The 27,165-nt window shown below is 42.9% G+C and overlaps 3 protein-coding genes across 4 annotated transcripts; 2 read left to right on the plus strand and 1 right to left on the minus strand.

Annotated features, from left to right (window-relative positions):
* The first annotated feature begins 33 nt into the window (after positions 1-33).
* Positions 34-7,512, plus strand: tap2t (transporter associated with antigen processing, subunit type t, teleost specific). 2 transcript variants are annotated; one of them, XM_069704489.1, is made up of 12 exons: positions 34-290; positions 1,050-1,590; positions 1,676-1,790; positions 1,873-2,003; positions 2,247-2,452; positions 2,785-3,003; positions 3,568-3,696; positions 3,780-3,971; positions 4,049-4,222; positions 5,596-5,755; positions 6,393-6,529; positions 7,058-7,512. In XM_069704489.1, the coding sequence occupies exons 2-12, from the start codon at positions 1,086-1,088 to the stop codon at positions 7,250-7,252; spliced, it is 2,163 nt and encodes a 720-aa protein (XP_069560590.1). In that variant the 5' UTR covers positions 34-290; positions 1,050-1,085; the 3' UTR covers positions 7,253-7,512. The 2 variants fall into 2 exon arrangements, with proteins under 2 accessions (XP_069560590.1, XP_069560591.1); XM_069704490.1 differs by having other exon boundaries at positions 2,785-2,982.
* A 714-nt stretch (positions 7,513-8,226) lies between these two features.
* Positions 8,227-26,549, plus strand: acsf2 (acyl-CoA synthetase family member 2). The gene is made up of 16 exons (XM_069704491.1): positions 8,227-8,658; positions 10,959-11,154; positions 11,510-11,638; positions 12,047-12,100; positions 12,212-12,330; positions 12,508-12,670; positions 13,174-13,269; positions 14,165-14,316; positions 15,114-15,205; positions 15,341-15,417; positions 23,649-23,756; positions 24,563-24,714; positions 24,821-24,962; positions 25,297-25,407; positions 25,525-25,593; positions 26,403-26,549. Exons 1-16 carry the CDS (start codon positions 8,540-8,542, stop codon positions 26,463-26,465), a joined length of 1,842 nt encoding a protein of 613 aa, XP_069560592.1. The 5' UTR covers positions 8,227-8,539; the 3' UTR covers positions 26,466-26,549.
* On the minus strand, positions 15,631-22,307 carry chad (chondroadherin). Its single transcript, XM_069704492.1, has 4 exons — positions 21,022-22,307; positions 18,184-18,347; positions 17,162-17,319; positions 15,631-16,752 (listed from the first exon to the last, which is right to left on the minus strand). Exons 1-3 carry the CDS (start codon positions 21,805-21,807, stop codon positions 17,178-17,180), a joined length of 1,092 nt encoding a protein of 363 aa, XP_069560593.1. The 5' UTR covers positions 21,808-22,307; the 3' UTR covers positions 15,631-16,752; positions 17,162-17,177.
* Positions 26,550-27,165: the final 616 nt, after the last annotated feature.

A 27,165-nucleotide genomic window follows, 5' to 3' on the forward strand; every position in this document is an offset into this window, starting at 1 on the left:
AGTCTGTCTCTACCCGAAAGAACAAACTACCGCCATCTGGTGGCTTGTGTTGCGGAACGACAGACAGCCCTTGTTTTCTCTGTAAAAGCCCAAACGTCGACTCGAGCGTCAGATAACGAAACGAAATTAACTGAGATGAAGACGGAGTTTGGTAAATTGTGTCGACGAACTGTTTTTATCTCCTTTTTTAAGGAGTACGGAGGAACCACACGTTAAACCGAAAGTGAAACTAAACCACCTGCACGTAACAGTCGGTTAGCTCGTCGTGGACAGAGGACGAGAGATACACGGTAAGTCCTCTAACATGAGTCCTGATAACCTCCATTTCATTCACCTTTTCAGTGGGTCACAGGCTGAACAGCTGCCGGTGACTGTCGTCATCACTGAAGCTACCAGCTGGTAGCAACAGCTGGTAGCAACAGCTGTTAACTCGTCGTGTGTTAAAATGACATGATATTAGGAACATTCTTCTATGTTTGCAGTGTAAAACATGAAATCAGATGGTTTGGGTGTTTAAACTTTATTCATTCTTCTTCATTAATATGTTACACAGGGAGATATTGTAGTTGTGTTTTTACTCCAGTAGTAGCCACTGATTTGACAAACAGCAGTAAGAAGCATGCTGCCCCAGGACATTCACTCTTTTGGTCCCATTTAAAAAGAAATATTTTTGCTCAGTTTGTTGTTTAAGCAGTTAAAAACACCCGCGAACTAATAAATATAAACACACAAAGTTATTGGAATAAAATAATGTGTCTGATTGTTTTTCCTTCATCGAAATTCAACTTTTTATTCAGTGAAAGTCAGAGAATTTAATGTTTGATTTAATGTGGGAACTCTGGTTAAAGTCCAGGTGTGGTCCCCCTGATTGATATGTTAATAGGTATGACATCATTAGGTTAGTCATACTGAAGCCTCAGTTTCCTCAGCGGGGAGATTTCTAACAAATTATTGATTGATCGATCAAATATCATTGGCACAAATTTAAGAGATTAAATGTGATGTTTGTGGGGAACCTTGTTGAGTGATTTTAACATTTTCTGTTCCAGGATCAGATTCTTACAACCTCACCGTCCACTGAAGGAATGAAGGCAGTGTCAGCCTGCGGATTATCAATCCTTCTCCTCGATGCCGCTCTGGGTGCGTCTCTGTGGGCCGGCCTGCTGCTGCTGGAGTGCTCCGGCCGCGGTGGACTGGCGGGCGTGTGGGCCTTCGGGGCGGTGAAGTGGGTCGTCCTCCACGTGTTCACCTCGGCGCTGACCGACGGAGAGTCCCGGGCCGCGCTCCGCCGGCTGGCCGCGCTCGTCTGCCTGCTCGCTCCCGTGCTGGAAAGCGAACGCTTCCTGACGGCTCCTCCGTCGGAGCCGTACGAGGGGCCGTCGCCCGACCTCGGCGCGCTGCTCCTGGTCCCCGCGGCCTCGGCGCTGGCCTGCGTCGTCTGGGAAAAGGGCCTCTGTGGGGATGGAAGGAAGAAAAAGGACGGCAGCAAACTGGATGGCAGGCGATTACTTACGAGGATGCTGACATACTTCAAGCCGGACTCTCTTCACCTCATCGCAGCTTTCACTTTCCTCATCTGTGGAGTCATCTGTAAGAAGGAAATATCACATTTGCTACAGCTGCCTTACATATAGAGATTTTATCCACCTTGTTCACGTCACTCGTCTCCTAACAGGTGAAACGTTCATCCCGCTGTGTAAAGGGAGAGTGATCGAAATGTTAAGCGGTCAAGTTCTTCAGAACAGCTTCGTTTACGAGGTCGGACAGCTGGTGTTCGTTTCTCTGGGAAGGTGATGACACACAAACAGTTGCGTTTTCTGTCACCTCGGTGAGTTGAAAATAAACTTTACCTTTTCCCCTCCATCTCAACAGCGCGCTGTTCTCTAGCCTCAGAGGAGGCATATTCATGTGCACTCTGGCCCGACTGAACAAGAGGCTGAAGCACCTGCTGTATCACCGCCTCCTGCAGCAGGAAGTGCAGTTCTTCGAGGAGAACAAACCCGGTGAGATGGAACGTGTCATCGTATCTGGCATGTTTGTTAAAGACATGATTTCCAGGGTCAGGAAATCCCATTTTTTTTCTGAAGGTTTAACACATTATTTCCAAAACCATGTGCATTATTAATCTGCCTCCGCTGTTCTTCCACAAGATCTTAGTTGCAGGGATGTGTGTGTCAATAAATCTGTAACAAAACCTTGAAACTCTGCAGAGATTTTAAAGTTCTTTTCTCTGTGTCCCGGTGCAGGAGAACTCTCCTCGCGCCTGCACAGCGACGTGGACAGGATGGGCCGCACGGTGGCGCTGAACGCCAACGTGGCGGTCCGCAGCACCGTGAAGACCTGCCTCATGATCGCCGTGATGCTGCGTCTGTCCTGGGAGCTCACCGTGCTCACCTGCATTGAGATGCCGCTCCTCGCCGTGGTGCAAAACAAATATATCCACCTGTCCAAGGTGGGCGTGACGGGACGGTAAAAAAACGTAGAAAACTGCTCGTATTGGGAAAGAAATGCTACAAATCTTTAATTCCTTTGTTGTCCTGCACTTCACAAAAAACAAACAAACACAACAAATAAACAGCCAGGAAAATGATGGAGTTTGTTACGAGTTTTCTATAGAGAAGAGGAAGAGAAGAAGAAAGTTAACTGAGCCCAGTCAAAATGACGAAAGAAGATTAATTGTTTACAGCTGGAGAACTTTCAGCTTTTATTTATTGAGTTATTAGTCAGTCTGCTGTCGTGATGTTACTGAATTGTGTTATTTTTTAATTTTTTTTTTGCCTACAGGAGCTGAAGAACCAGATCCAGGACTGCCATGCTCACACCAAAGACCTGGCCTCGCAGAGCGTCAGCGGGATTCGGACGGTCCGCAGCTTCAAGGCGGAGAAGGAAGAATTAAGGAGGTACCAGGAGGCTGTGCAGCAGATGGGCGCCATCAAGAGACGTTCGGGAGTCTACAGCGCCATCTTCCTGTTGATACAGAGGGTACGGAGTTCAATCGGAAAGGTTACGATGATGTTGAGCTTTCAACGCATGAAAACATGTTTATTTGTGCTGTAAAGTTGGAAAATTCGAACATGCAGATTGGAGTTTGGAGCCTCAAGTGGCCACTGGAGGAACTGCAGTTTTTGGCACTTTTACATTGGCTTCATTTTGTTTTAGCTCCAGCAGTTGGCGCTGGGTTTTATGTTTCAACCACATAACTGTCAGGTACTTTTTGATATTTATAGAAGTAAAACATTTTCAGTAGTCGCAGTTACAGTCGCAAATAGATTATTTGAACTTACTAGATAGCAAAGATGTCAAACATATTGTATGTTAAATTTAAAAAAAGTTTAAAGACACTATGTCAATAATGTTAACTCACTAAAACAATATTATGGGATAGATTGTAAAAGTAGATACGTAAAGATAGTATTGACTCTGCGTCTTAAAAAGTAAAAGTGGTGACTCAGCATCTCATAAACTTGAAAAAGTATCTTTACTTTTGTCTTTTCTAACATTTGATTTTTCACGGCATTTGTATTTTTTGTGTGTCTGATTTCCGTTGTACGTTTTATTCCCGTTCAGCTAGTGTCTCTGGGGATAAAGATCCTGATGCTGGTTCAGGCCCGCGGTCTCATGTCGTCCGGTCACCTCACCATCGGCAGTCTCGTGTCCTTCTTCCTCTACCAGAAGCCCATGTCAAACAATTTGAGGGTGAGCTCCATCGTAGATATTTAAGGTACTTGAGTCGTAGATTATAACAATATTAATGTTGTGTTTGGTTTTTTTTGTCACAGGAGCTCTTGTATTGCTACGGCGAGACGGTGTCCACAGTCGGCGTGATCTCCAAAGTCTTCAGCTACCTGGACAGAACGCCGAAGTGTAAGAAGGAAGGAGATTTAGCTCCCGAGAAGCTGACGGGAAGAATTGTTCTCCAAAACGTCACCTTCAGATATCCCTCGGCTCCTCCAGATAAACTCGCTCTGAAGGTAACAGTTTGCGTCCTGGCGGTATCGCTCGCGTTGACACTGATGTATCACCGCTGCCCTGACGTGTTCCTCTGCAGTCGGTGTCGGCGGCGCTGCAGCCGGGGAAGATGACGGCCCTGGTGGGTCCCAACGGCAGCGGGAAGACGTCCTGCGTGAGTCTCCTGAAGAGGCTGTATGAACCTGAGGAGGGACAGATCCTGCTGGACGGAGAGCCGCTGCACCGCTACAAACAGAAATACCTGAATCAGAAGGTAGAGTCGGGCAGGAGGAGCTCAGTTTAACCAAATCATGCCGGAATGCACCTTTTTTCTATATAGATTATTGTATGAAAGTAAAGTTTCAAGTGCTTCACAACAACAGACAATAGAAAGACATGTCATGAAGGCACAATGTAAGAGTTCAAAAATAAGATGCACATGTAAACGGATTAAACAAAGGCAAGTTGTGTATGTTGCACCACCTTCACAGTCATGTCCCATCATGCAGGTTGTTATTACAAACAGCCGAGTAGGAAGAGCCATTCTTATTAGGATCTTCTGCTTCACCTCTGACAGTCACTTCAAATACAATCCAGTATCAACATGTCTTTTATACATTTAAATACATTTGTTAACAGACCACGGCCAACATGTCCCATTAAAGATGACTAATACGTGTATGTAATGTATTAAATGTATCTAACGGGTATTTAGGCAGAAACCTAATTATTGGACAAATTAACATTTTGACCTGATGATGGCGCTACAGGAGCAGTTACAGGAACACCGTATTTGTTAGAATTATAGACTGTATATAAAAGTGGACGTAGCTTCGGCATCTGAAAAACAAAGCCGATGGCTTTAACTGCAGTACCACTGAGGACCACTAGGGGTTGGGTTAAAAAAAAAAAAAAAAAAGACTCCGGCTCCATAGACTCCCATTGAACTTCTCTCATGAAATACAAAGTCAATACAAGTCTTTATGGTGTCATTCACTAAAGTCACTCCTTCTTATTAATTTTCTGATGGTCAATCTGAAAATAATTCCGTCATTAATTAGATATTAGGCCTCAAAAACCGGCATGTTTGGTTGTTTGGTCTGTTTGATTGACAGGCCTGAGGTGCAGTCAGGTTTCTGCTATTGGTGGGCGGGGCTTAGTGTCCTCTGGTTGCTGGTGATGTCGGAGGAAAAGTCACGAGATTCAGAGTCCGTGCAGTTCATCCTCTGGATATCACGCTTGTCTGTACAAAATATTATGAAATCTAGCTTTTAGTTATTGAGATGTTTCAGTCTGGACCGACTCATCGACTAACCGTCTCTGCTACAAACATGTCTGAGTGGAGATAATGTCCCCCAACGAGGACAGGAATGCAGCATCGACTACCAAGAAAAAGAGATTTGTTGATTGTAAATGTTCCATCAGATATCCTTGAATTAAAAGTATGTGAGACGGCGTGTTTCACTCACATTGTCGTCTGGTTTCTCAGGTTTTTGTCCTCGAGAAACAAATCACGTTATTATCTTAAAATAAACTGGATTTCACATCTTATTTTATAAATTTATATATTTTTTTTTCCCACTTCATGAAGTTGTACCCAACATTTGTTGCACCACGTTGTCACTTACTACGTATTTATGTCTGCAGATAGCCCTGGTTTCCCAGAATCCTGTGCTGTTTTCTGGTTCCCTGAGATACAACATCGAATACGGCCTGAAGGACTGCAGCATCGAGAAGGTGAAGGAAGCTGCGAAGAAGGTGAACGCGCACAACTTCATTTCCGAGATGGAGCACGGATACGACACAGGTACCGAGCTGCCGTCATCTTTGTGCTTCACACGTTTAATAGAAACACAGATGGTCGTTAATTGTACTGAATTAAAAGTTTTATCATCACAAGAGTCATTAAACCCACTCCACAAATACAGTTTTATTTATTCTATTTAATCATATTCTAGATTTCAGTGTCATATTTTAACTGTAATTATTGTCCGTTAAGGTTCCTCAGTAGGTTGTTTTTTTGGCCAGACTATGTACTGTTTATATTTTATCTTGTGCTTGAGACATTTTCATGAATAAAGCCTCGTTTATATTCACACTTTAGGATGAAAAAAACCTCATAAAGTTAGTAAATGTACTGTAGAAATTGTAACTTTTAAGTCCAATTTCTTTAATGCTGCATTAAGCTTCACTCTGCATTGTGGAAAGGAAACTGTGACATAATCTCCACAGAAATTAGTGGAAAAGTGGTTAAATATGAATTTACCTTTATTAACAGTCTTTGTTAAAAGTTTGTGATCACAGGACACCAGATTAGATATTTTAATGAGGGTTGACTGTAAAATTCGGAGATTTCTGGAACAGGCAGGTTCTGAGATGTTCAGGTAACACAAAGCTTGTTTGATTTTGATATATTTATATAACTGCATTATTTGTGTCCACAGATGTCGGGGAATGTGGAGGCCGACTGGCAGCGGGACAGCAGCAGTGCGTCGCCATCATCAGAGCTCTGGTTCGAGATCCGCAGGTCCTCATCCTGGACGAGGCCACCAGTAAACTGGATGTCGAGGCACAGCATACTGTGAGTATAAAAAATACAAATATTCTGAGCATGTCTTTGCCACTAATATCATTTTACCTGAATACCTGCAGCCAATTTGAGTTTCAGGAGCTCAGACATCCAGAAGGAGATTTCGGGATCCTTTTTTTTTTTCACCTTTCATTGAAGGTTTTCTGGGCAGATCCAGTCGACATGATTAGAAATAGAAAAATGCAGTTTTTAATTTCACTGTGACTTTAAACAACATCATTCAGAGACTGATTGGCTCGGGAAATGACTTAAAGTAAACTTTAAAATATAAATTTTCAGTCTCTGAAACATGAACATTTTCCTGGATTTCTCTGTTAAATTGAACATTTTGAGGTTTTTGATTTTTAATCAGACAGAACAAGACCAAAAGATTCATCCAGAATATAATTTGAAGAGTAATTGACAATAAAAATCATAATTAGTTGCAGCGCTAGAGAAGAGAAATGGTCCAAAGAGGACTGCAGCTTAACACCAGACCGACATGGGCATGAAGTAAAAACCCGGTGTTTGACTTGTCAGGTGCTGCAGGAGATTCTGGCCCGCGGCCGGACGGTCCTGGTGGTGGCGCACCAGCTGAAGACTGTGGAGAAGGCCGACCACATCATCTTCATGGAGGAGGGGGCCGTCGTGGAGGAGGGGACGCACAGTGAGCTGATGGCCAAGAGAGGACGCTACCATCGACTAAAGGAGGAACTCTTCACCCAGAGCAGCTGAGAAAAACCAAACGTGTCTCAGTTTAGTTGTTGTTGCTATTTTGGTCCGCATGTTTCATGTGTGCAAAATAGGATTTAATGGTTTGATGTCAGATTGACACAGAAATGAAGCTACAGAAGTTTTACAAAAGTGTTTCAGACATGAATTATCAGATTTGTTTTTAACCTGATGGTTTTCTTCGGTGTATTTTTAAACCTCATGAATTAAAATTGTTTTATGTTTTTGACAAGAATAAAAATTACATTTCGTTGTTTTTTTTCTCTTGTCGCCATCTGGAATTTCTTCCGAAATCATATAATTAAGGGATAGATTTATAGTTTATCATGTTAAAACAATAGTCAGTTGCTTATATTTACATGAAACAGGCTTTGATTGCTGTAATCAAGATTAAGTATGGATGAAGGTTTCTAACTCTTACTGTTGAAGCCTCGTATTAATTTCAGGTAAACTTTGGAATATATTTATTGTTCCTCATAAGTCCAATACGACATCGATGAAAGTGTCTCAGGAAGGGACCCTTCAATGACCCGTGTGAATGGATGGACTGCTGAACGGACCCACGGTCCTCCAGGCTTCACCTGCAAAATGTTAATGAAAGAACCACAAAGAGACAAAAAAAAACTACCACATAGCTGCAAAATGACTTTTTTTTCTTCATTTTTATGTGACTTCATGTTTCTATTCCACATCTCAGAGGGAAATATTGCACTTTTTACTGTACTGCAGAAAATAAATGATGAATTGATACAATATGAAGTATTTTTACACATTAAACTACTAAACAGTATGCATTGTGGTTCAAATGAGCTCCATTTGGACCATCTGTGTTCATACAGCTACGTTTTCAATGCAGGACTTTTACTGAAACACAGTAACTTTGTGCTCCTGCATGTCAGAGGGACATATTGCGCGCAGTTTCCACAATATCAGTACTTTCACATGAATAACTCCTCTAAAACTAACCTCCTGTGTTTCTTCAGTTTCAGTTTCAGTTTCAGTAGCTGTGGGTCTGATGGCTGGTCCTCTTCTCTCCCTGCAGCGCACGGCGCCCCCAGCAGGCCGAGGCCGCTCCGTGAGTTAATCGTGTCAACAACAACTGATCAAGGTTCGAGTGACGCACTACTTAAACAGCTGCAGACATTCAGCTTGAGTAGAAGATTGTTCTCCACCTGATCAGTCGGCCCGGTGCGTCTTGCGGTTACTCCGAGGAATCTCTGCGGACCTGAAGCTCTCTCTGTCGGCTCAACTTTTGGCGCATCTGGGCGCAGCAAACTGCAGCTGCAAACAATGATCCTCGGCGCCGCGCTGCGCTCCCAGCCCCTGCGGAATAACGGAGCTTTTCCCACAACTTTGAAAGTTTTGTGCAGACCATGGACACGTCAGCCCGAAGTACCTGCAGCCAGTCGGTGAGTGGAGTAATTAGAAAGTATTAAAAAAAAAACAACAACACCACCATTATCCACTTTGAATTGAGATTAATGTGCAGGGAATTTCCAACCTCAAAGTAAAACCCCATCTACTTAAAGGAGAATAACCCTAAAAAAAGAATCACCTTGTTAAATGCTGGTAATTTACTATTTGCTTTTTCATCATGTAACACAATGGCCGCGTTTTCTGTGAAGGATCACGTGATTGTTATGACTAAACTTAAAAAAATGTTTTTACTTCTGCAGAACCAATTCCTGAGTTAAATGTTACGCAATCTCAACTGAGATTTAGTTTAACAGCTATTTTCAGCCATTTCCTTGTGCACGAGTTTTATCAATATGCTTCAAAGGAGAACATAAACTTAAAGAAGAGATGGTGCAGTCCAACGCAGCTGCAAAAACATTAAAAGAAGAATAGTTCTTGATTGCATTGTGTAGATTAATGGCCTCACTCAAATCTGAGTTTCTTCCCAGCACTGCTAGAAAGAAACTCAGATTTATTCCACCACTTTTCAAAGACAAATTTACTTTTAATCCAATTATTTACAGGATATAGTTTGTAGTAATATTAAAGATTGAGATTTGATATAAAAAAACATGATAATCTTTAAAAAAAATAAAAAAATAATAATTAACTGATTAACCAGCAAACACCTGCCTTTTAGATGCGTTGTCAGCATCCCAATCAAAATGGTTTAATTTAAACAACTGTTTAAGGTCAAATTATTCAATATTTCACAAAGAAAGAGGAAAATATTTTGTGCTGCAGCGAGCGCTTTGTTCCCACTTCTTCAATTAATCATTTCAAGGTGAATTGAATTATCTTGTGATGCTTCAAGAGTAATCTGACCTCCAAGTTACAAGCCGCTGTTCTTTGCAAAGTTTGACTTATCAGGAGGTGACTTTTGATTTAACCAGATATGAGTAAACATATCTCACAAAAGTAATAATGTCCTCAAAGCTGCTTTCAAACAAGCACTGAAACCCTAAACTTATCTTGACTTTATCCTGAGAAGTTGTATAAATCTGAACCGGACTTTAAACTGACTTCAGCCTGCTGGCTGCCCGGTAATAAGTTTCTGTGTGAGCGGAGCGTCTGTTGTTTCATGTGAGAAAGAAGCTTTAGATTGCTGATGGTTCTCGACATAAAGTTGCGTATCATTGGTATAGAAGTGAAAACAAATGTCCTGACCAAATGTGGGCTGGTAAATGGAAAATATGAGGGGATCTACGACAGAGCCTGGAGGTACTCCGTAATAACGAGCAAAATTTTCATTCAAGTAATCCTCCTCGTCGGCCCCAAAACAAAAAGAGAAATCGTAGAATAAGATCTGGGGCAACTAACTCCGAGGGTACGATCGGAGGTAACAAGTCTTGGTGTAATCTTAGACTCGGATCGAAGTTTCAAGGCCCACATTAACAAAGTGACCAAAACTTATTGTTTTCCACCCAAGAAGCATAAACAAGGTTCGGCCGTTTATAAATCGGAGATGCCGAAAAGTTGATTAATTTCTAACTGACTGGACTAATGCACTTTTTACTGGCCTACCAAAGAAAACAACAGATAGACTTCAGCTGGAGTATTAACCAAGAGGAAAGAACACATCAGTCCAGTTCTGGCTGCTCTGCATCGACTGCCTGTAGGACACAGGACTGACTTTAAGCTCCTCCTCCTCACATATGGAGCTCTTAATGTTCTCGGTCCGAGTTACATCTCTAACTCTCTGGTGAACTATGATCCTTTAAGAACACCGACATCATCTGCTGCTGGTTTATTGGAGGTTCCCAGCAAACAGCCGAAAGAAAATTGGGGATTCTGCTTTTGTCAGCTACGCTCCAAAGCTGTGGAACAAACTACCTGTTAGATATCAGGGAAGCTGCTCAGTTAATACTTTAAAAAGAAGGCTCAAAACGCATCTCTTTACATCAGACTTTAGCTAGCTACACCTGAAGCTCTCTTGCACTTTGAACTACCGCACTTTTAAATGCATATTTTATATTTGAACTCTATTTGTGTTTAATTTGATCTGTTCTCATGCATTTTATCTGTTTCTTATGCATCATGTTTGTAAATGTTCTGTTTTTATGTGAAACACTGCATGTAATTCTCTTGCTGTAAATCACTGAGCTGCATTTCTTGTATGAAAGGTGCTATACAAACAATGTTTTTTATTATTATTATTGATAATAATATTACCACAGGGAAGTTGTTTTTTTTTCCCCCCCATTAAATCCTCCTGTCAGAACTATATTTGATTTGACTTTTCTCTGCTCTTCAGCAACATCCATGTGGATTTTCCTCCCATCATCCCGACGCTCACCACCAGCTACGCCCACGGCACGTCTTCCACGTCGCTGCTCTGCTCCACGGTGGGTGAAACCCTGCTGATGTCTGTGGAGCGCTGGCCCGACAGAGAGGCCGTGGCTTTCATGCAAGGCGGAGTCCGCAAGACCTACGCAGAGTTTCAACAGGATGTGAGTCGCCTCCTCAAAAAGATACGAGTGTCATTCGATGAAGCTTAAAAACACTTGAAGTTTATTCTGTACTAGATGTCCAACAATCCAAAGGTCAAAGTGAGTTTAACCTTTGACCGCCCAGCTCCCCTTAAGTCCAAAATAAATGGTTAAATAATATTCATTTAACATAATAACTCAACAGACCATCATGTAAATCACTGACAGATTTTAAATGTAAAACTGGGCCTTGGTAGTGTTACTGTCACATTGGTGTAATCCAAAACGAGTGCTGACGGTTATCTGTAGATCTATAGTCCTCAGGACGTTTGTTCTCTCCAGTCAACACACGTTAAACTTTGTGTTGTCTGTGCAGGTGGACCGAGCTGCAGCCGGGCTGCTGGCACTCGGCCTGAAGAAAGGAGACCGGCTCGGCATGTGGGGGCCGAACACTTACGAGTGGGTCCTGTTCCAGTTTGCAACAGCCGTCGCTGGCATCATACTGGTGAGTCACAGGAAAGAAAGCCACGAAGGTAGCAATAAAGAAAAAAAAAGAACAAATTTTATGGATGTATTTCAACATAATTTCTCATTTTAAAATGTAACTGCAACAAGCGGCACCACAAACTAACGTTAGTCTTTGGGAACGGTGTTGTGACAAAGGTGGCAATTCAGCAACAATCACAGTAATGTTTCAGGGTGAGAACACTGTGAGGGCATGTTGTTAATATTTAGTCACCTTGAACTACATGTACAGATCAACTTGTTCTAGATTTTAGTCACCTGTATTTGCGGATCATCAACATTGCATCGCAGTATATTTTCCTTTATGATCAATATCATTGAGGAAAATCTGAATAAACAATAAAAAGCTTTTTTTTGAGCACCTTTGTATTGTCTTACCGCCTCACAGGTGTCTGTGAACCCAGCGTACCAGGTGCAGGAGGTGGAGTTTGCCCTGCGCAAGGTGAGTCATTTTAAATAATTTTTTATTTCTTTTACCGACACATAATTTAATGCCGTGACCCTCTTGGAGTCGGGATCTCACGAGGTCGATCTTCTGCTCATCTGTTCGCAGGTCGGCTGTAAAACCGTCGTGTGCCCCTTGCAGTTCAAGACTCAGAAGTACTGCGACATGCTGAGGAAGATCTGTCCGGAAATCGAGTCCTGCAGCCCGGGAGACATCAAGAGCGCCAGGTACAGCTGGTAACACGATCCGGATCCACTTTCCGAAGTGTACAGTGTACAGTACACCGACCAGCAGAACAAACAGCTGCCAGACGTTACAGTTACAACCTACAGCTCCTCTGGTTACAAAGCTTGACCCACATTTATTAACCCCCCCCCACCCCACCCCACCCCCTCCCCACCCAGACTCCCAGAACTTCGCTCTGTCATCGTCCTGGACAGCCGACAGCCGGGAATGTTTCACTTCGACGACGTGATGCAGGCCGGCAGCAGCCAGTTCGTGCAGCAGCTCCACGACGTGCAGAAGACGCTCACGTTCAACGACCCGATCAACATCCAGTTCACTTCGGTAGCTTCAGTTTTTTTAAATGTCATTTTACCAGGTATTCATCATTAAAAAAAAAAAGGCCAATAAGGAAAAGTACAACATTCATTATCATACTGACATCATAGTGAATCAACATGAATACTTATATTAAGACATTCTGGATATATTTTAAATACAAATATATATATTTTTTAAATGATTTATAAACTGAGTGTTGAATTATGAATAACAGTAAACAATAAAAAGATGCATAATAATAATATCTACCAATAAAACCATTAAAATTATACCAAATTAAAATGGATCTCTAATTTGTTTTGATTGTAAATAGTCACGAATATTTCATACGTGACTTCTCACATTCACAAATTCCTCCTCACAATTAAATAGTTCTTAATCTTTATTGTGTTGATAAGAAAAGTGAATTCCTGTTAGCTTCATGTTTATAGAGCAATAAAAAGCAGCCTCTTTAACTTGTATTGCCTTGTAAACTGATTTGTAAATGATTGTGTCTCTTCTATCAGGGAACAACCGGAGCTCCAAAAGGTGCCACGTTGACCCATCACAACATCATCAACAACGCCTACACCGTTGGAAAAAGGTTGGGATACGACTGGAGGGTGAGTCATTTTATTAAGAACAAAGTGTGCTGATATATAACATTTGCTATAAACCACAGTCTTCAGCTGATTTAGGAAATTTACAGAGCCTTTTTTTTAAAAGGAATCAATCAGGTTTGAGCTAAAGTGTCAGACGGGAAGACAAGATTTGTTGGATCAGAAACACTCACCGTTAAGCACGTTATTAGGAAACCCTGCTTATTCTCTTGCTGTGAAGCACCTTGAGCTGCATTTCTTGTATGAAAGGTGCTATACAAATAAAGTTTTTTTTTGTTATATTATTATTCATCCAAGCAGCCAATCAGGTGGCAGCAGTGCAGTGGATGAAGTCCTGCAGATACAATTCAACAGCTTCAGTTAATGTTCACATCAAACATCCAAGGAGGGACAAAATTGCATATTGAGTAACTTGAGTTCAGTATTTTCGCCACGTCTGTGGAAAACTTTGGAAGACCTTTTCGGTTGAGCGTTTTCAGGGTCGTCCCAAGAAAATGTTTTGGTTTTTTTAATTAAAGAATCTGCGTAAAATTGAGAAAAGCTTGAGATAAACAAAATCCAAAAGCCTTCGGACAAAACTTTATGGTTCAGGTGGTGCCAAATGGGACACTGATAAGATCATCCGTTATTAGTTCCACAGCAGGGACATTTGCATACAGCACCGAGTACGTAGAACAAAAGTGAAAGGAAAAACCAAAGTATAATTTAAATAAGAAGAAATACACAAAAAATATGAGTGTTCAATTCCTCCACTAAAGTTCTTCCACATCAAACTGGGAAATCAGCTGCTTCTCGGTTCATAAAGATCCGTCATCATCTTTCAGAATCAGCTGCACAGCTTTCATTTATGACCCTTTTATCTCGTTGTTTTTTTTTCTTTTTTTCTCCCACCCTGCAGCCTCGGCTTCGTATCTGCCTGCCGGTGCCGCTGTACCACTGCTTCGGCTCGGTGGGAGGAGGGATGTGCTTGGCCGTGCACGGCATCTCCATGGTGTTTCCCTCCCCCGGGTACGACGGGAAGGCCAACCTGGTGGCGATGGAGAGCGAGAGGTAACGTCAGATATCGTCGGCTGTCTTGGATGTAACGAGAGCGGTTTGACCTTTTAATACCTCGTAACAAAGGATTTAACGAGCCTGGACTGTAATCACCACCAACTCTGGATGTCTTGTGCTCGCTGTGGATTCAAACTCATTTCAGATTAATATCATTTACTCTGAAGGAGTTCAAGTTCAGTCTTCGGCTGTGGTTTGCAGGAAGGTTGAAGCCGCACAAACCGGTTTTCAAACATCTCAGATTTCCTGTTTAGAGGGCAGAATAACTGTATTCATGCCTGTTGCGTAACTTCCTTATATATCTAAAAATGACATTCCTGCACCTGTCAAATGAGCTCCTTAAAACCACACAAGCGATTGTAATGCACATAAAGACAGAAACAGACTTAAAGAAATGAGCTTCAGTCAGAAGAAAAAGCTGTTTGTGTTTGAGGTCAACAGTTCAAACATGGTTTCGTGGCGATGGCATTTGTGAACATTATATATATACACAAACAAACCAAGAAACACAGTCAACAGTGTTATTGTACTGTGATGGATTTTGCCAGAGGTGAGTTATTGTACAGTCTTACTGCAGTGGGCAGGAATGATCTCCTGTATCTGTCCTTGTGACAGCTATGCAGGCCAAAGGTGAGTGGCTGTAATCTGGTTCATTCAGTTTGGAGCCACCGGCTTGTAAAAGTCTTCTATTATTGAACTTTTAATTCTCATGAAAAAAAAAATGTCTTCTTTGGTTTCTAATAAAAAAATAACGTCAGTTAAGATGTATATTGTCGTCCTGCCCTCCCTCTCAGGTGCACCATCATCTACGGCACCCCCACCATGTACGTCGACATGCTCAACCAGCCCGACTTTGCTAAATACGACTTGTCGTCAGTGGAGGCAGGTGAGGGAAAAACAAACTGAATATACTTAAAAATTACAGTTTTAATGATTTTATGCCTGTTTTCTGCTGAGAACTTTCATAAACTTGTTTTCTTATCCTAAAGCGCTTCTATTTGTTTATATTTTTCTTGTGTAGGCATCATGGCCGGTTCACCTTGTCCTCCAGAACTGGTGAAGAAGGTCGTGTATGAGATGGGCATCAAGGGAATAACAGTGAGTCAATCTTTTCCAATATAATGATCAAAACGTAGCGTGTCTCGCTCAGTAAATGCTTCAGTGGTGCAGTCAAACTTCCCCCACTAGAGGGAGACAAATCCTCAAAAGAACATCCTTTTGATTTTTGCGGTGAGTCCTTCAGGAGATGGTTTTCATACAGACAATCCAGCATTAGATATCTTTTAAATAACAAGTAGACAAAACTAAATGTCAGTTTTGTAAAAGATTTATTGGATGTGAGAACTCGTTAGCACTTCCAAAAGTCCAGGAAATGTAAAGACGATGAATATACATGTAGATATGCGTTTAAAGTCAACACTTTTCCGAAAACCCCTCCTGCCTGCTGTGAAACGTTTTTTTCAAAATACTTGGTACAACAAAGAATTAGTATTAATGATCCTGCATTCATCCTCTTCTTGTACATTCTAAGCAGTGACAAAAAATTAAAAGTTTTATAGCTTTTCAGGAAGAGAAAATGCCACTGAAAAGAAAGACAAACGTATTGATCCACCTGTTCTGTGCCCTTTTTGGTCGATTTAAACGTCTCGGATGTTTTCTCAGTCGGTGAGGGTGTAAAAACAGAAAAGAGATGACGGCCTCGGCGACAGCTGTTCATGTTTAATAACTCCTCTTAGTCTGACGGAGGGATTTCTCTGCCTCTTGATCTCGTTTGGAGTCGTTGACATTTCATTATTTATTGAGATAACCATATCAAACAATGCAATGGAGCACCACTTCATGCTACGTGAAGTACATGAAGTGTGTGTGGAGACCAAAAACGGAGCTAAAAGGGAGTGAATGTTGCACTTGCATTCAGACTTTACTACATCATGTTGTTTTCAGTTTGTTCTGCTGCCCCTAAATAGCCAAAAATGATCATCATAGGCTAGCAGTTTCCCTTTGTTTCCAGTCTTTATGCTAAGCTAAGATGTTAGCGTGCTATCAACTTTCTTGAAAGCTTTTTTTGAGTTTGTATTAGTTTCGTGCTCATCGAGCCGCTGAAACTTATTTACGACTTGTTTACTGTTTGTCCGTTGCGCAACACATCTTAGTTTAATGCTGTTTTTGCAGCCCTCGTTTAAACAAACTCATGCTTTTATTTTGGAGGTTACCTGCAATCTTCCCTGCTTCCACTTCATCTTTGATATAAATGAATGAAAAAAGAAATATAAACCTGGTCCATGCGTGTTGGAGAGAGACAGACAGAGCGTGTTTGTGTTTACACTGCTGACAACATCTGGCAGATGAATAGATGGACAGTCTTAAAGTAGAATCAGCCGGCGCTGCTTCAGTCGCAGCCGGTCACCTGGACGGGCTCCTCCTCAGCGTCTCCTGAAAAAAACAAAAAACAAACGGGGCAAGAATGAGGAGCCAAATCAAACAGTCTGCCCTCCAAACCAGAGACCCCGTGACCCGGACTCTGTGTACCGGGCCAACGTGGAAAAGTTCAGGCGAGGACAGAGGCAGGAAGGACGCAGAGTTCTGCGGTTGGGAAAGAGAGAAAGTCAAAAACAACTCTGAGCGTCTCCAAAAAAAAACCAACAACACTTGAGTCCAGAAGTCCAGCTGAAAACCTCCATCCCACCGGAGGGATGTGATTTAGGGACAAAGCTGCAACCTCAGAGGTATTTTGTAAAAGGTAGTGATCAGCGAGGACTTTTCGGTGACCCATCATTTAACTTTATGTGGAGGTTTTCCAGTCGGTTATGTGGAGTCGGCATTAAAAATATACACGTGATACCTGCGTAGCTGGCGGTTCAGTGACGAGAGCCCTTCTTGGCCCGCTTCGCCTTCGCTCTGCAGCCGCCGAAGGCGCTGCTGTCTCCGACCTGCTTGCCTCTCTGCGCAGGCGGAGACGCGCACGACGCGTCCGGACGGATGCGGCTCGAGTCCATCCACCTGCGGACGGGAAAAAAAAACAAAAGATGAAGGAGAGTTTTGTTCTGGAAGAAAAATAAGATTTAAAGGCTGCTGATGTGAACAAGAGGATACGTTGCTGCTTTGGTCTCGACAGATATCGGATGGGTCGGCACAAAAATCTGGTACGAGAGGTTCCCAGAGGAGAAATCCTGATGCTGAATTCTGTTTTAAAGCGCCCTCTAGTGGACGTGTAGATAAACGCAGTTCAGATGATGTTGGTGTAATGAGTTTCTCTTTGTTAGGAGGGGAGGCGGTGACTTGGGTTTACTGTTGCCATGACGACGAGTGTAAAACGGTCTGCAATTATAAAGTCCTCTTAATACCTCGGCAGTCTGCAAAGCGCTTTGCAATTTCTCACACACACACCAGCGGAAGATGCTCAACCTGCCATCGGGAGCGACTCGAGTGAGTGTTTTACCCAAGGACACTTCGGCACGTGGACGACAGGAGGTTAAAGATTGAACAGGCAACCTTACAATTAGTCGACAACTCTCTTTTACCATTTTGAGCCTCATACAAGAGCTTGTATGACTGTCAGAAAGTAGTAACTTTTAACACACAACAAAGTTAAAGTCATCATTTTAACCCCAAATCATAATCCTTCCTTTTTATACCGGTGGTTTCTGTGGCTGAACCGAACCGGGAAACACTCCCGTGGGTTGTATTTGACCTCCGTGGACGTCACGTCCGTCGAGCTGTCAGATTATGATTTGTGGTTTTCGTGGCCTTTCTAATGTGTTGTTTTTTTAAGAGAAGTGACGTATCGTGAGTCACAGTCGAGCTCTCGGTCTGCTTGTCGGTAGAGATTTGTTCAGCCTCCGTGTCTCTGCTCGAGCCTCTTACCTGCGCAGCGGAGCCAGCTGGCACGTGCAGCTCCACAGGTTGTTGGACAGGGTGAGGTTGGCGATGGTGCCGAACTCGAGGCTCCTGGGAAGCGACCTCAGCTTGTTGTTGTCCAGGTGAAGCGACTTCACCGCCGTCACGCCAGTAAACGCACCGTCAGAGAACTGGAAACAGAAGCAGACACGCATGAAGTTCTTGTTTTGTTTTTCCAGTTTATTGCTGCATACATTGTTGTTTAAAAAAAAAAAAAAAACTCCTGCACCTCCGGGGCCTCGCCCTCCTGTCCGTCAGGAGGCAGACAGATGCACAGCGAGCGGGGGGGAATCTCACCAGTGTTTCTCTGCCATGAAAACCTCATCTCATCCTTCCTCCCGTTCGCAGCGTTTGTGTAAACACCAACAGTCACTGGCCTCCTTCTTCCTCCCTTCCTGCTTCATACGCTTCTGTGAGGGTGCTAAAATCTTCAGAGAGGTGCGACATGAACCCACCTACGTCAGACGTTTTGTCTCCTCCAGGATGAGAGAGAGCGGAGCTGCACTTTAAAAAAAAAAAAAATTTAATAAAAAAAGGCTCGTTTCATGCCGAGTCTTGGAGGAGGTTGAGGCTCTTTTTGGAAATTTCCACTGCCCGAGCGACAGAACAGCTTGAAGGTTCTGGTGTTCTGAAGCAGCGGAAGATGGACGTCTTCCAGCGAGGCCGAGGTGTTTTCTCCTCTCTGCCAGGAAAAGGCTCGCTAAAGGGCCCAATTGTCCATTCAAGCTGGGGTCCGAGGGCCCGGCTAAAAATACTCCTGTTCATGCAGCGTGGAACACCCTGCCTCTGTTTACCCGTCTCCTCACCCCTCCTGACCTGTTTACAGGACCCTCGCTAGCCTTCAAGCAGAAAACACACCTTGCTGAAAATAACACTTGTGGAATAATTAGACTCAGACATGCATGGCGGAGGTCCAGCAAACAAAAACACCCTAAAAATACCTGCGTTTTTTTTTTGGGGGGGGGCTGAAAACGTCTCAGTCGTCCACCGGGCTCTCACTCAGTCCCGGCGTGAGAAGCTTGTTATTTCACAGTTTACCCCCCCCCTCCTCCCTCCTGGCACTTTGGCACAGGTACACTCAAATATTGAATTAACCTCAAGTATGAGGCAAATGTGCGCCGAGGAATGTCTGAGGAGCAGAGAGCTCGTACTGTACACTGATGGGGATGAACACCGATGTTTTCACAGCACTCTGCAGACATCCGTCTTCAGCTTCCACTGATGAACAAGTGAAGGGTTGAAGGGATAGTTCACCTAAAAATAGATCCACAATACAATTTGTGCACCTTTTTTCTCCACTTAAAATACCTCAAAGATCAATAAAACTCAAAACTGTTTCCTACTTTCTGAAGAGGAACGAGTCTATAATCCGTCATTAGTCATCACAGGTTGTTATTGGCAGCATTGCTGTCTTTAAGTTACTGCTCAGATGATAAATGATTATCCAGGAAGTCCTCTTAACACACTTTCCTCCCTTTTGTTTCCCCTTTATTAGCTTTAAAGTTGTTAAAATCATCTTAAATCCTCACAGACTGACAGTTTCAACTTGCTCCAACTCTTCATCAAAGATTTCACTGACAGATTCGGGTCAGCTGAAGCTTTTTAAGTTTGGCAACCCTGCATCATTTTTCATAAGCTGTCAGGCACCATTTAAAAGAAAAATTTGCAATAAATTAGAGAAAATAAAACATATTCCTCTTTCTTTATCCTTAAATAATCTCGAGTCTCCTCCGTTTAATCTTTCAAGCTGTTGTGCAGCTTCCTACCTTCAGGTTGATGATAGTTCTGCCTGTGAATTATGTAAAGTATTGTGAGCATTGTTTCTGAAAACACCATGAAATATAATTTTCTAAACAAACAAAATCCATCGTATCTGCTGCTGCAGCAGAAATCTGGACGTTTACCTCGAAACCTGAACAAATAAAAGCACTTCATGACTGGAGACTTTTATTTAGAAATTTAGATAAACAGCCCCTTTAAAAAAGAGTATTTACTCCCAGGTAAAACTGAAGTGTTTGTGATGTTTTATCACACTTTAAATCTTCTGTTCCGTGAGTCCATCATTAACATGTGGTGGTAAATTCAGCTACAACCCTCTAATGTGAAGATTAAGTCTTTATTTTAATGCACTTTAAGTTGTTTTGCAGCTTTATAGCTTTTTCTCTCCAATTGTTCTTTTGTAAACTTACGGTTGCTCTGCAGTTAGTAAGAATTCAGCATTTGCATCCTGTTGCAAATCACATCTGCATTTCAAAGATGCAGCAAGTTTTCACTGTCAGAAGCACAGAACAACTAAAGAATCAGGCGTCAGCCATGAAAGTCGCTTAAATCTCACTATTCATGTAAACTGTAATTGTAGAAGGTTTATAGTTGGATTATTGAGGAAGAACTTCTGTGGAAGAATCCTTTAACACGTGTCCTATGTTTAAAAAAAAAAAAAAAAAATGTCTGTTGGCTTGTGGCGAAGGGGGGTGTTGACCACTCACCAGCCCGGACGTGTAAATAGTTTCCCAGACCAAACAAAACAGGTAAATACTAAGACAGACTGCAAAGTATTTTATTAATATTGAAGCCATGAAATCTGAAAAAGAAACCTTTAGAAACTCAGTGAACTTTTGAGCTCTCTGTCGTCTCCTCTGCAGGATGCTTAAGTTTGCAGCTGAACAAGTCTTTCTCTTATCTTGCATTTCAAATTAAATCATTTTAAGCCCCCCTCAAAAAAACATTTTGTTTAGCTGCAGCATCCTTCAGTACTAAATGTTAGAATGAATGCTCCTAAATGGCCTTTTAAAAGCATCGACTGACCTTCTCCAGACCCATGTTGTCCAGGTGGAGCTTCTCCATGTAGCGCCCGAAGCTCTGGAAGGCGTTGTCGGGGATGTTCCTCATGGGGTTCCTCCCCAGCGAGAGCTCCTCCACCACCCGCAGCTTGCTCAGGGCGGCACCGGGGTAGGTGGACATCTTGTTCCTGTCCAGGTGAAGTATGGCCAGGTTCTCCACGTCGTCCAGGGAGCCCGGCTGCAGCGTCGCCAGCTCGTTGCCGCTCATGTGCAGCCAGCGCAGGTCCTTGGCGCCCGCGAAGGTCCCCGGCCGCAGCTCGCGCAGCTTGTTGTCGTTGATCTGCAGGATGAACAGGTTGATCATGGGGGAGAAGATGCCCTTGGCCAGATCGCCGATCTGGTTCCCGTCTAGGTAGAGGTAGGTGAGCGCGGTGAGGTCCTCGAAGGCGCCCGGCTTGATGCTGCTGATCTCGTTGTTGGACAGGTAGAGGTAGACGAGCTTCTTCAGCCCCTTGAAGGCCTGCGAGCCGATCTCTCGGAGATGGCAGTGCTGCATGTGCAGAGAAATGAGTCCTTTGCTGTCGCCGAAGGCCCCCGTGGGGATGCTGCCCAGGTTGTTCCTCTGCAGGTTCAGCAGGCGGGTGGCCTCCGACACCCGGGGGATCTTCTTCAGCCCGACGCTGTCGCAGATGACGTGCTGCAGGTCGCCGTGGCAGTGGCAGGGGCTCGGGCACTGGCTCGGGGCTCCCTGCACCGCGGGGCCCAGCACCAGGAGGCAGGTCCCCAGCAGCAGCCAGCTCACACAACGCATCGTGACGGGCCGGTGGAGACGAGTTAACCCGGCGTCTGATGGGAAAAATCCTGGAGAAATCCTGAGAGGAGGAGAAGAAGAGAGAAGAGGAGAGAACGTGTTTGTGTTTGTGCAGAGAGAGAAAACAGCCGGACGGAGAGGGAGGGAAAAGGTGAGCGACTGAGCGGAGGTGGGCAGAGACGTTCACATCGAGAGGAGGATGGCCGCTCGGCAGAACACACAGCAGTATTTATAACATTTACTTAAGGAGGAAAAAAAAAAAGCGAGGAGGGCTTGCCAGGGTGTCGGAGTGAGAGGTCTGCAAGGAGGAAGTCAAGTATCTGTGAGAATTTAACCCTGAATGAGCAAGAGGACGACAACACGGTGGCTCTCGGTGCTGCTGCCTTTGTCTCTGCAGGACCTTCAGTGACCGTGATCTTCCTGCAGGACGCATATTTCCAAACAAATACTTTTGCCAGCTTTAGTTCTCTGTATAACTTCTGAGCAGCTTCCAGGTGAGCGTTCTGACAACGTGGCACGAGGTCAGGTTGGATCTGAGCGCGCTCCCAGACGGCTCTATTGTTTTTCAGTCTGCGGCGGCAGGAAAAGGAGCCACTCCTGTGCAGCTGTTTTATAACCTATAATAGTCTCCAGATGGCTGGCGAGGCGCGAGATGCCGTTTCAAATCATAACAATTGCAAAAAAAAAAAAAAAAGGATACATCCATCATCAGAGGGGTGAAAGTTTCAGGTGCCGCTCTACATTCCTGTGTGCATTCTTTCTGTTTGAGAGTGGTATTTATTACGCAACGGTCGTGCAAACGATGGAGGAGCTTTTTTCAAAATGTGTCGCTGGCTCAGGTCAAGAAGGTGGTTTGGCTTCAGGCGGGTGTATTTATAAGATGGATGGACCCACCCGGAAAAAATGGAATCTAGAGTTTACTTAACAAATCTGACATTTTATTGGGAATATCGTCTCCTCACGGATTTTCCAGGTGGATGTTCTCACCGTAGCGTCCTCCAAAATGTCCTGGAAGTCCCTTTTGTCCAGTGAATTTTTGATTGAATTTGCACCTGTGAATAGTAAAAAATTGTATACCTCGAATCTATGTCCGAGTATAAAATCTGAATCTGAGGTGTAGATGTGGAATCAAGATAGATCGGAAAAGTCAATCAATATATATAAAAAAAAAGTACATTATATCCTTCTGCAGTCGAGGTAGTGAAGTACAGTAGTTTCTGAGACCTTAAACATGTCTTTCATTTATAGATTTTGTCATTTGTAAATTAATAAGTGCATGGTTTAATTCAAATATTTGTATTTTATTTGCCGTTTTACTTTTCCTGTAGTAACAAAAAACATTTTATTTTGAAATGTAGTTCAGAAAAGTATCCTAAAATAGAAATACTTGAGCACCGCAGCTGATTAAAAGATAATAGAACATTAAAAAGTGACTGTTTTGTTAATTTATTAATTGTTTGAGTTCATTTTCAAGCAACGGCACCAAATATTTGTTGGTTTCATTGTCGCTGGTGAGAAGATTTGCGTCTTTTTCTATTTTCTATCACTGAAAAACTGAACATCGCTGTGGTTTAAACTGTTAAGTGAACAAAATCAGACCATTTATCCCCAAAAATTAACATTTTGTATTAAAAAAAACAACAACTTGTGGAGCTCCTGTTGCATAAAGAAAATCACTGCTTCTAGAACAAAGATCATCAACAGATTATTTCTCAGTAATAAGGAGTTAACTTTTTTTCATTAATGACGCCGCGATGAAGTAGCTTCTGTTCGTGCTTTCTTTATTAGTTTTTGCATCTCGTCCCTCCTGCTCACATCTTTGCTGTTTGTGTGGTCAACAGCTCGGATATGGAACCACGGAGAACAGCCCTGTGACGTTCTGCGGCTCCCCGATGGACAACCTGGAGAGGAAGTGTGAGACGTCCGGATACATCATGGACCACTTGGAGGTTCGTCAACGTACTTCTCATTGTGAAAAACATTATGCAGAGAAATATGTTCGTACACAATCATCTTGTGTGTATTAAAAAGGTATTAAGTAAAACGGTGATCCTTTGAACAAAAATCTAAGTAATGAAAAGATTTAGGAAAAAACGTCCCGCCCACCGTTACCTGTAACCTGACTGCGCCACGGACCTGTCAATCAAACGGACACGCTGCCGAACGTACACCTTTTATAGGCCAAGTATCTAATTAATGATGGAATTATTTTCAGATGGACCACCAGAAAATTAAAAGGAAGGAGGGACTTTAGTGAATGACACCACACTGACTTGTTGGAAAAATGTATTGACTTTGTATTTCATGAGAAGTTGAATGGGAGTCTATGGAGCTGGAAGTCTTTTGTAGGCACCCTCTAGTGGCATTTTGTTGTATTGCAGTTTAAGACACTTCTTCAGTGGCCTAATTTCTTTAGACCTTAAACAGTCTATGGTCATGCTTCTGTTCCATCTGCTAACATGGAGGAGGCGGGGTCAATACTTTAACCAGCCACCAGGGGGCGATGCAGATGTTTTGGCTTCCCTTTTCATACTTGGTCTTTGATGCCAGACTGAATACATGCAATGAGGAATTCAGACTATTTTTAGGGTAAACCACTGAGTATTAGCAAATAACGCAAAAGTACTGTAAATAGAAGGATTTAATAAGTAATCACATGTTTGCTTTAAATGAAACATTATTTTCACTGAAAATTTAGTCATAAAATGTATTCGTTAAATAAAAAGGTATTAAACACAAGCCGCCTCCTCCACAGGCTAAAATCGTGAACCCAAAGACTGGGCAGATAGTTCCTCTGGGGACGACGGGGGAGATCCTGATCAGAGGATACTGTGTGATGCTGGGTTACTGGGACGACCAGGCCAAGACGGACGAGTGCATCACAAAAGACGGCTGGTACAAAACCGGGTGAGTTTGGAATTTATTTCAAAGGCTGGTGTTTATTTTTCCAACCAGCGTCCTGAAGAGTTTTTAACCGTTTCTTTTTGTTTTCTTGGTATTTTTCGATCTCCAGAGACATCTGCAGCTTGGACGAGTACGGCTACGTCCGAGTCGAGGGCCGGATCAAAGACATGATCATCAGAGGAGGAGAGAACATTTACCCGGCTGAGATCGAACAGTTTCTGCACAAGCACCCCAAAGTGAAGGAGGCTCAGGTGAGTTCAAACAACGCTCAACGCCGCCCTCTGTAGTTACAAGTGGCAACTGTAAGAAGTAGGAGAGACTAGGGAGTCCCAGGTGATACATTTCTTGTTTTATTTAGTATGAATTCACTTTAGATTACAAACATAAACGTTAATCAAGTTTTATTTACAATGAAATTCTCGCTCTAAAAGATTGTCGCAAGCAGAAGAAATATAAAAAAAATTGTTAATTTTTTTTATAGTAGTATAGTTTTTATAGTGAGATGATATTCATACTGCTGACTGTGCGTTTCTGACTGTCAGCACTAACACCTTAACTCCAGCGAGACGCTTCATTCTCCTTCAGGTGGTCGGCGTCAAGGACCTCCGGATGGGCGAGGAGGTCTGCGCCTGCATCAAGCTGGTGGACGGACAGGAGTGCACTGTGGAGGAAATCAAAACTTACTGCAAAAACCAGGTGGGGCACAGTTTCCTTCTCACATTTCATAACGAACTAGAGTTATAATCATACTTTTTTTTTATTCATCAGTTTAAACTCTGCTCATTTTCCTTTCTATTCATCTGCTCCTTTCAGATCGCTCACTTCAAGGTTCCTCGCTACGTCCTGTTTGTGACCAGATACCCGCTCACCGTTACCGGAAAGGTAATTTCTCAAACTTCTCCGCTGAGATCGTAAAAAGCAGAAAGTTGCTCCAAACGACATAAATTCCAAACACGGTTTGCTGAGATGAAATGCTGCTGTAATACTCTCCAAGTCGGACTTCGCCCTCAATTATCACAAACATCGGCTCCCCTCTGGCTCTTGTTTCTCTCCTGGGATGCCGTTTAATGTAATTTACTGTAGACGTGGTGCTGTGTTTGAACAGGCTGCCCTGAACGCCCCCAGACAGGAGGGAAGGAGCTATTAGCGCGTCTGCACGCACACCGGGTTAGATGAAGCCAGAGTCCCAGAGCAGCACGTCGGATAAAACCAGAACTTTGGTTTAAAGCGAATTAAATACAACGTGAGGAATCACAGAAAAGTAGCAAACATCTAGGTTCACACGGGAGGTTTTACATCGTTAAAAATATCACTTTTTCACATCACTGCTGCACGATTCTTATTTAAAAAAAGAGAATTTATATTACTCTCACTCAGGTAGTTGTTAAAAAAAATTTTTTTTAAATGTCCTTGACTTGCAATTTTTTTTCTAACTTATTCAATTTTATCGCAAAAAGATCCACTTAAAACTCAAATTTTTCGCAATTTTTGTGAAAATCCGCCTCCAAATCAAAAATCGTTGCGAAATCCTGGAGGAACTGATAGAGGAGTCTTACTCATGTTTGCAGCATTACAGTATCAGAATTTAATTTCAGCCCCAACATGATTGAGGTTTGTTAGTTTTTTGTGCCAAATTTTTTGACTGATGACCCTTAAATTGGCTCACAACGTTCCTCCTTTTCTCTCCTCAGATCCAGAAACAAAAACTCAGCGAGGAGGCTGAGGAGCAGCTCGGCCTGAAGAAGGGAAAGTGAGCGGCTGCACTCGCGTACGGACAGAATTCATCTACGATATATACAGTATCCATATTACCAAAACCAACCAGCCATAAGAACATGGACTTTAAGGGAAGTGTCTACAAAACACTAGAAAAGACCGAGAAACTGTGCATTAATCCGCCAAAGGAAATAGTCCCAGACAAGTCCAGCATTCACTGATGTCTCCAGCTGTTGTTGAGCCTTTTTGAAAAAATAAATGAAATATTTACAACTTTTTTGATGATTTGTTAACATTAAGAAAATATAGAACTGTTTCACCTTTAACATCCCTGTTTGATTACAGAGGTGTTGATAGTAACGTGAACCCAACACGTACAGAACGATCCACAAATGATCGGACGTCCTGCGAAGCTGCTTTAAATGGACAACTTGTTGTCTACTACTCAGTCCTTTTTATCCTACAGAAAGCTATCAAATATTTTCTACATCAACATGAAATAAACTTTGTTCTTCGTTATTCAAACCAGGCGTGGGTGTTTCTCTTTTTACGGGAAGAAAGGAGGTATTTTTATTGATCTCGGTGGCAGGTGCAGCCGTTCAGATTGAAAAATGAGCGTGTATCACCGACACACACTCGCGCTCAAAGCTGTAAAGAATTTCCTGAGCGGGCTACATGTGCAGTCCACCTGACGCTGCGCCGCGGGATCAGATGTCGTCTCCTGTCTAGACCTGAAGG

The sequence above is a fragment of the Brachyistius frenatus genome, unplaced genomic scaffold, assembly GCF_029030835.1.
Source record: "Brachyistius frenatus isolate BFR_SWC_R1_liver_20210118 unplaced genomic scaffold, ASM2903083v1 Contig_51, whole genome shotgun sequence".
Taxonomy (NCBI): Eukaryota; Metazoa; Chordata; class Actinopteri; family Embiotocidae; genus Brachyistius; species Brachyistius frenatus.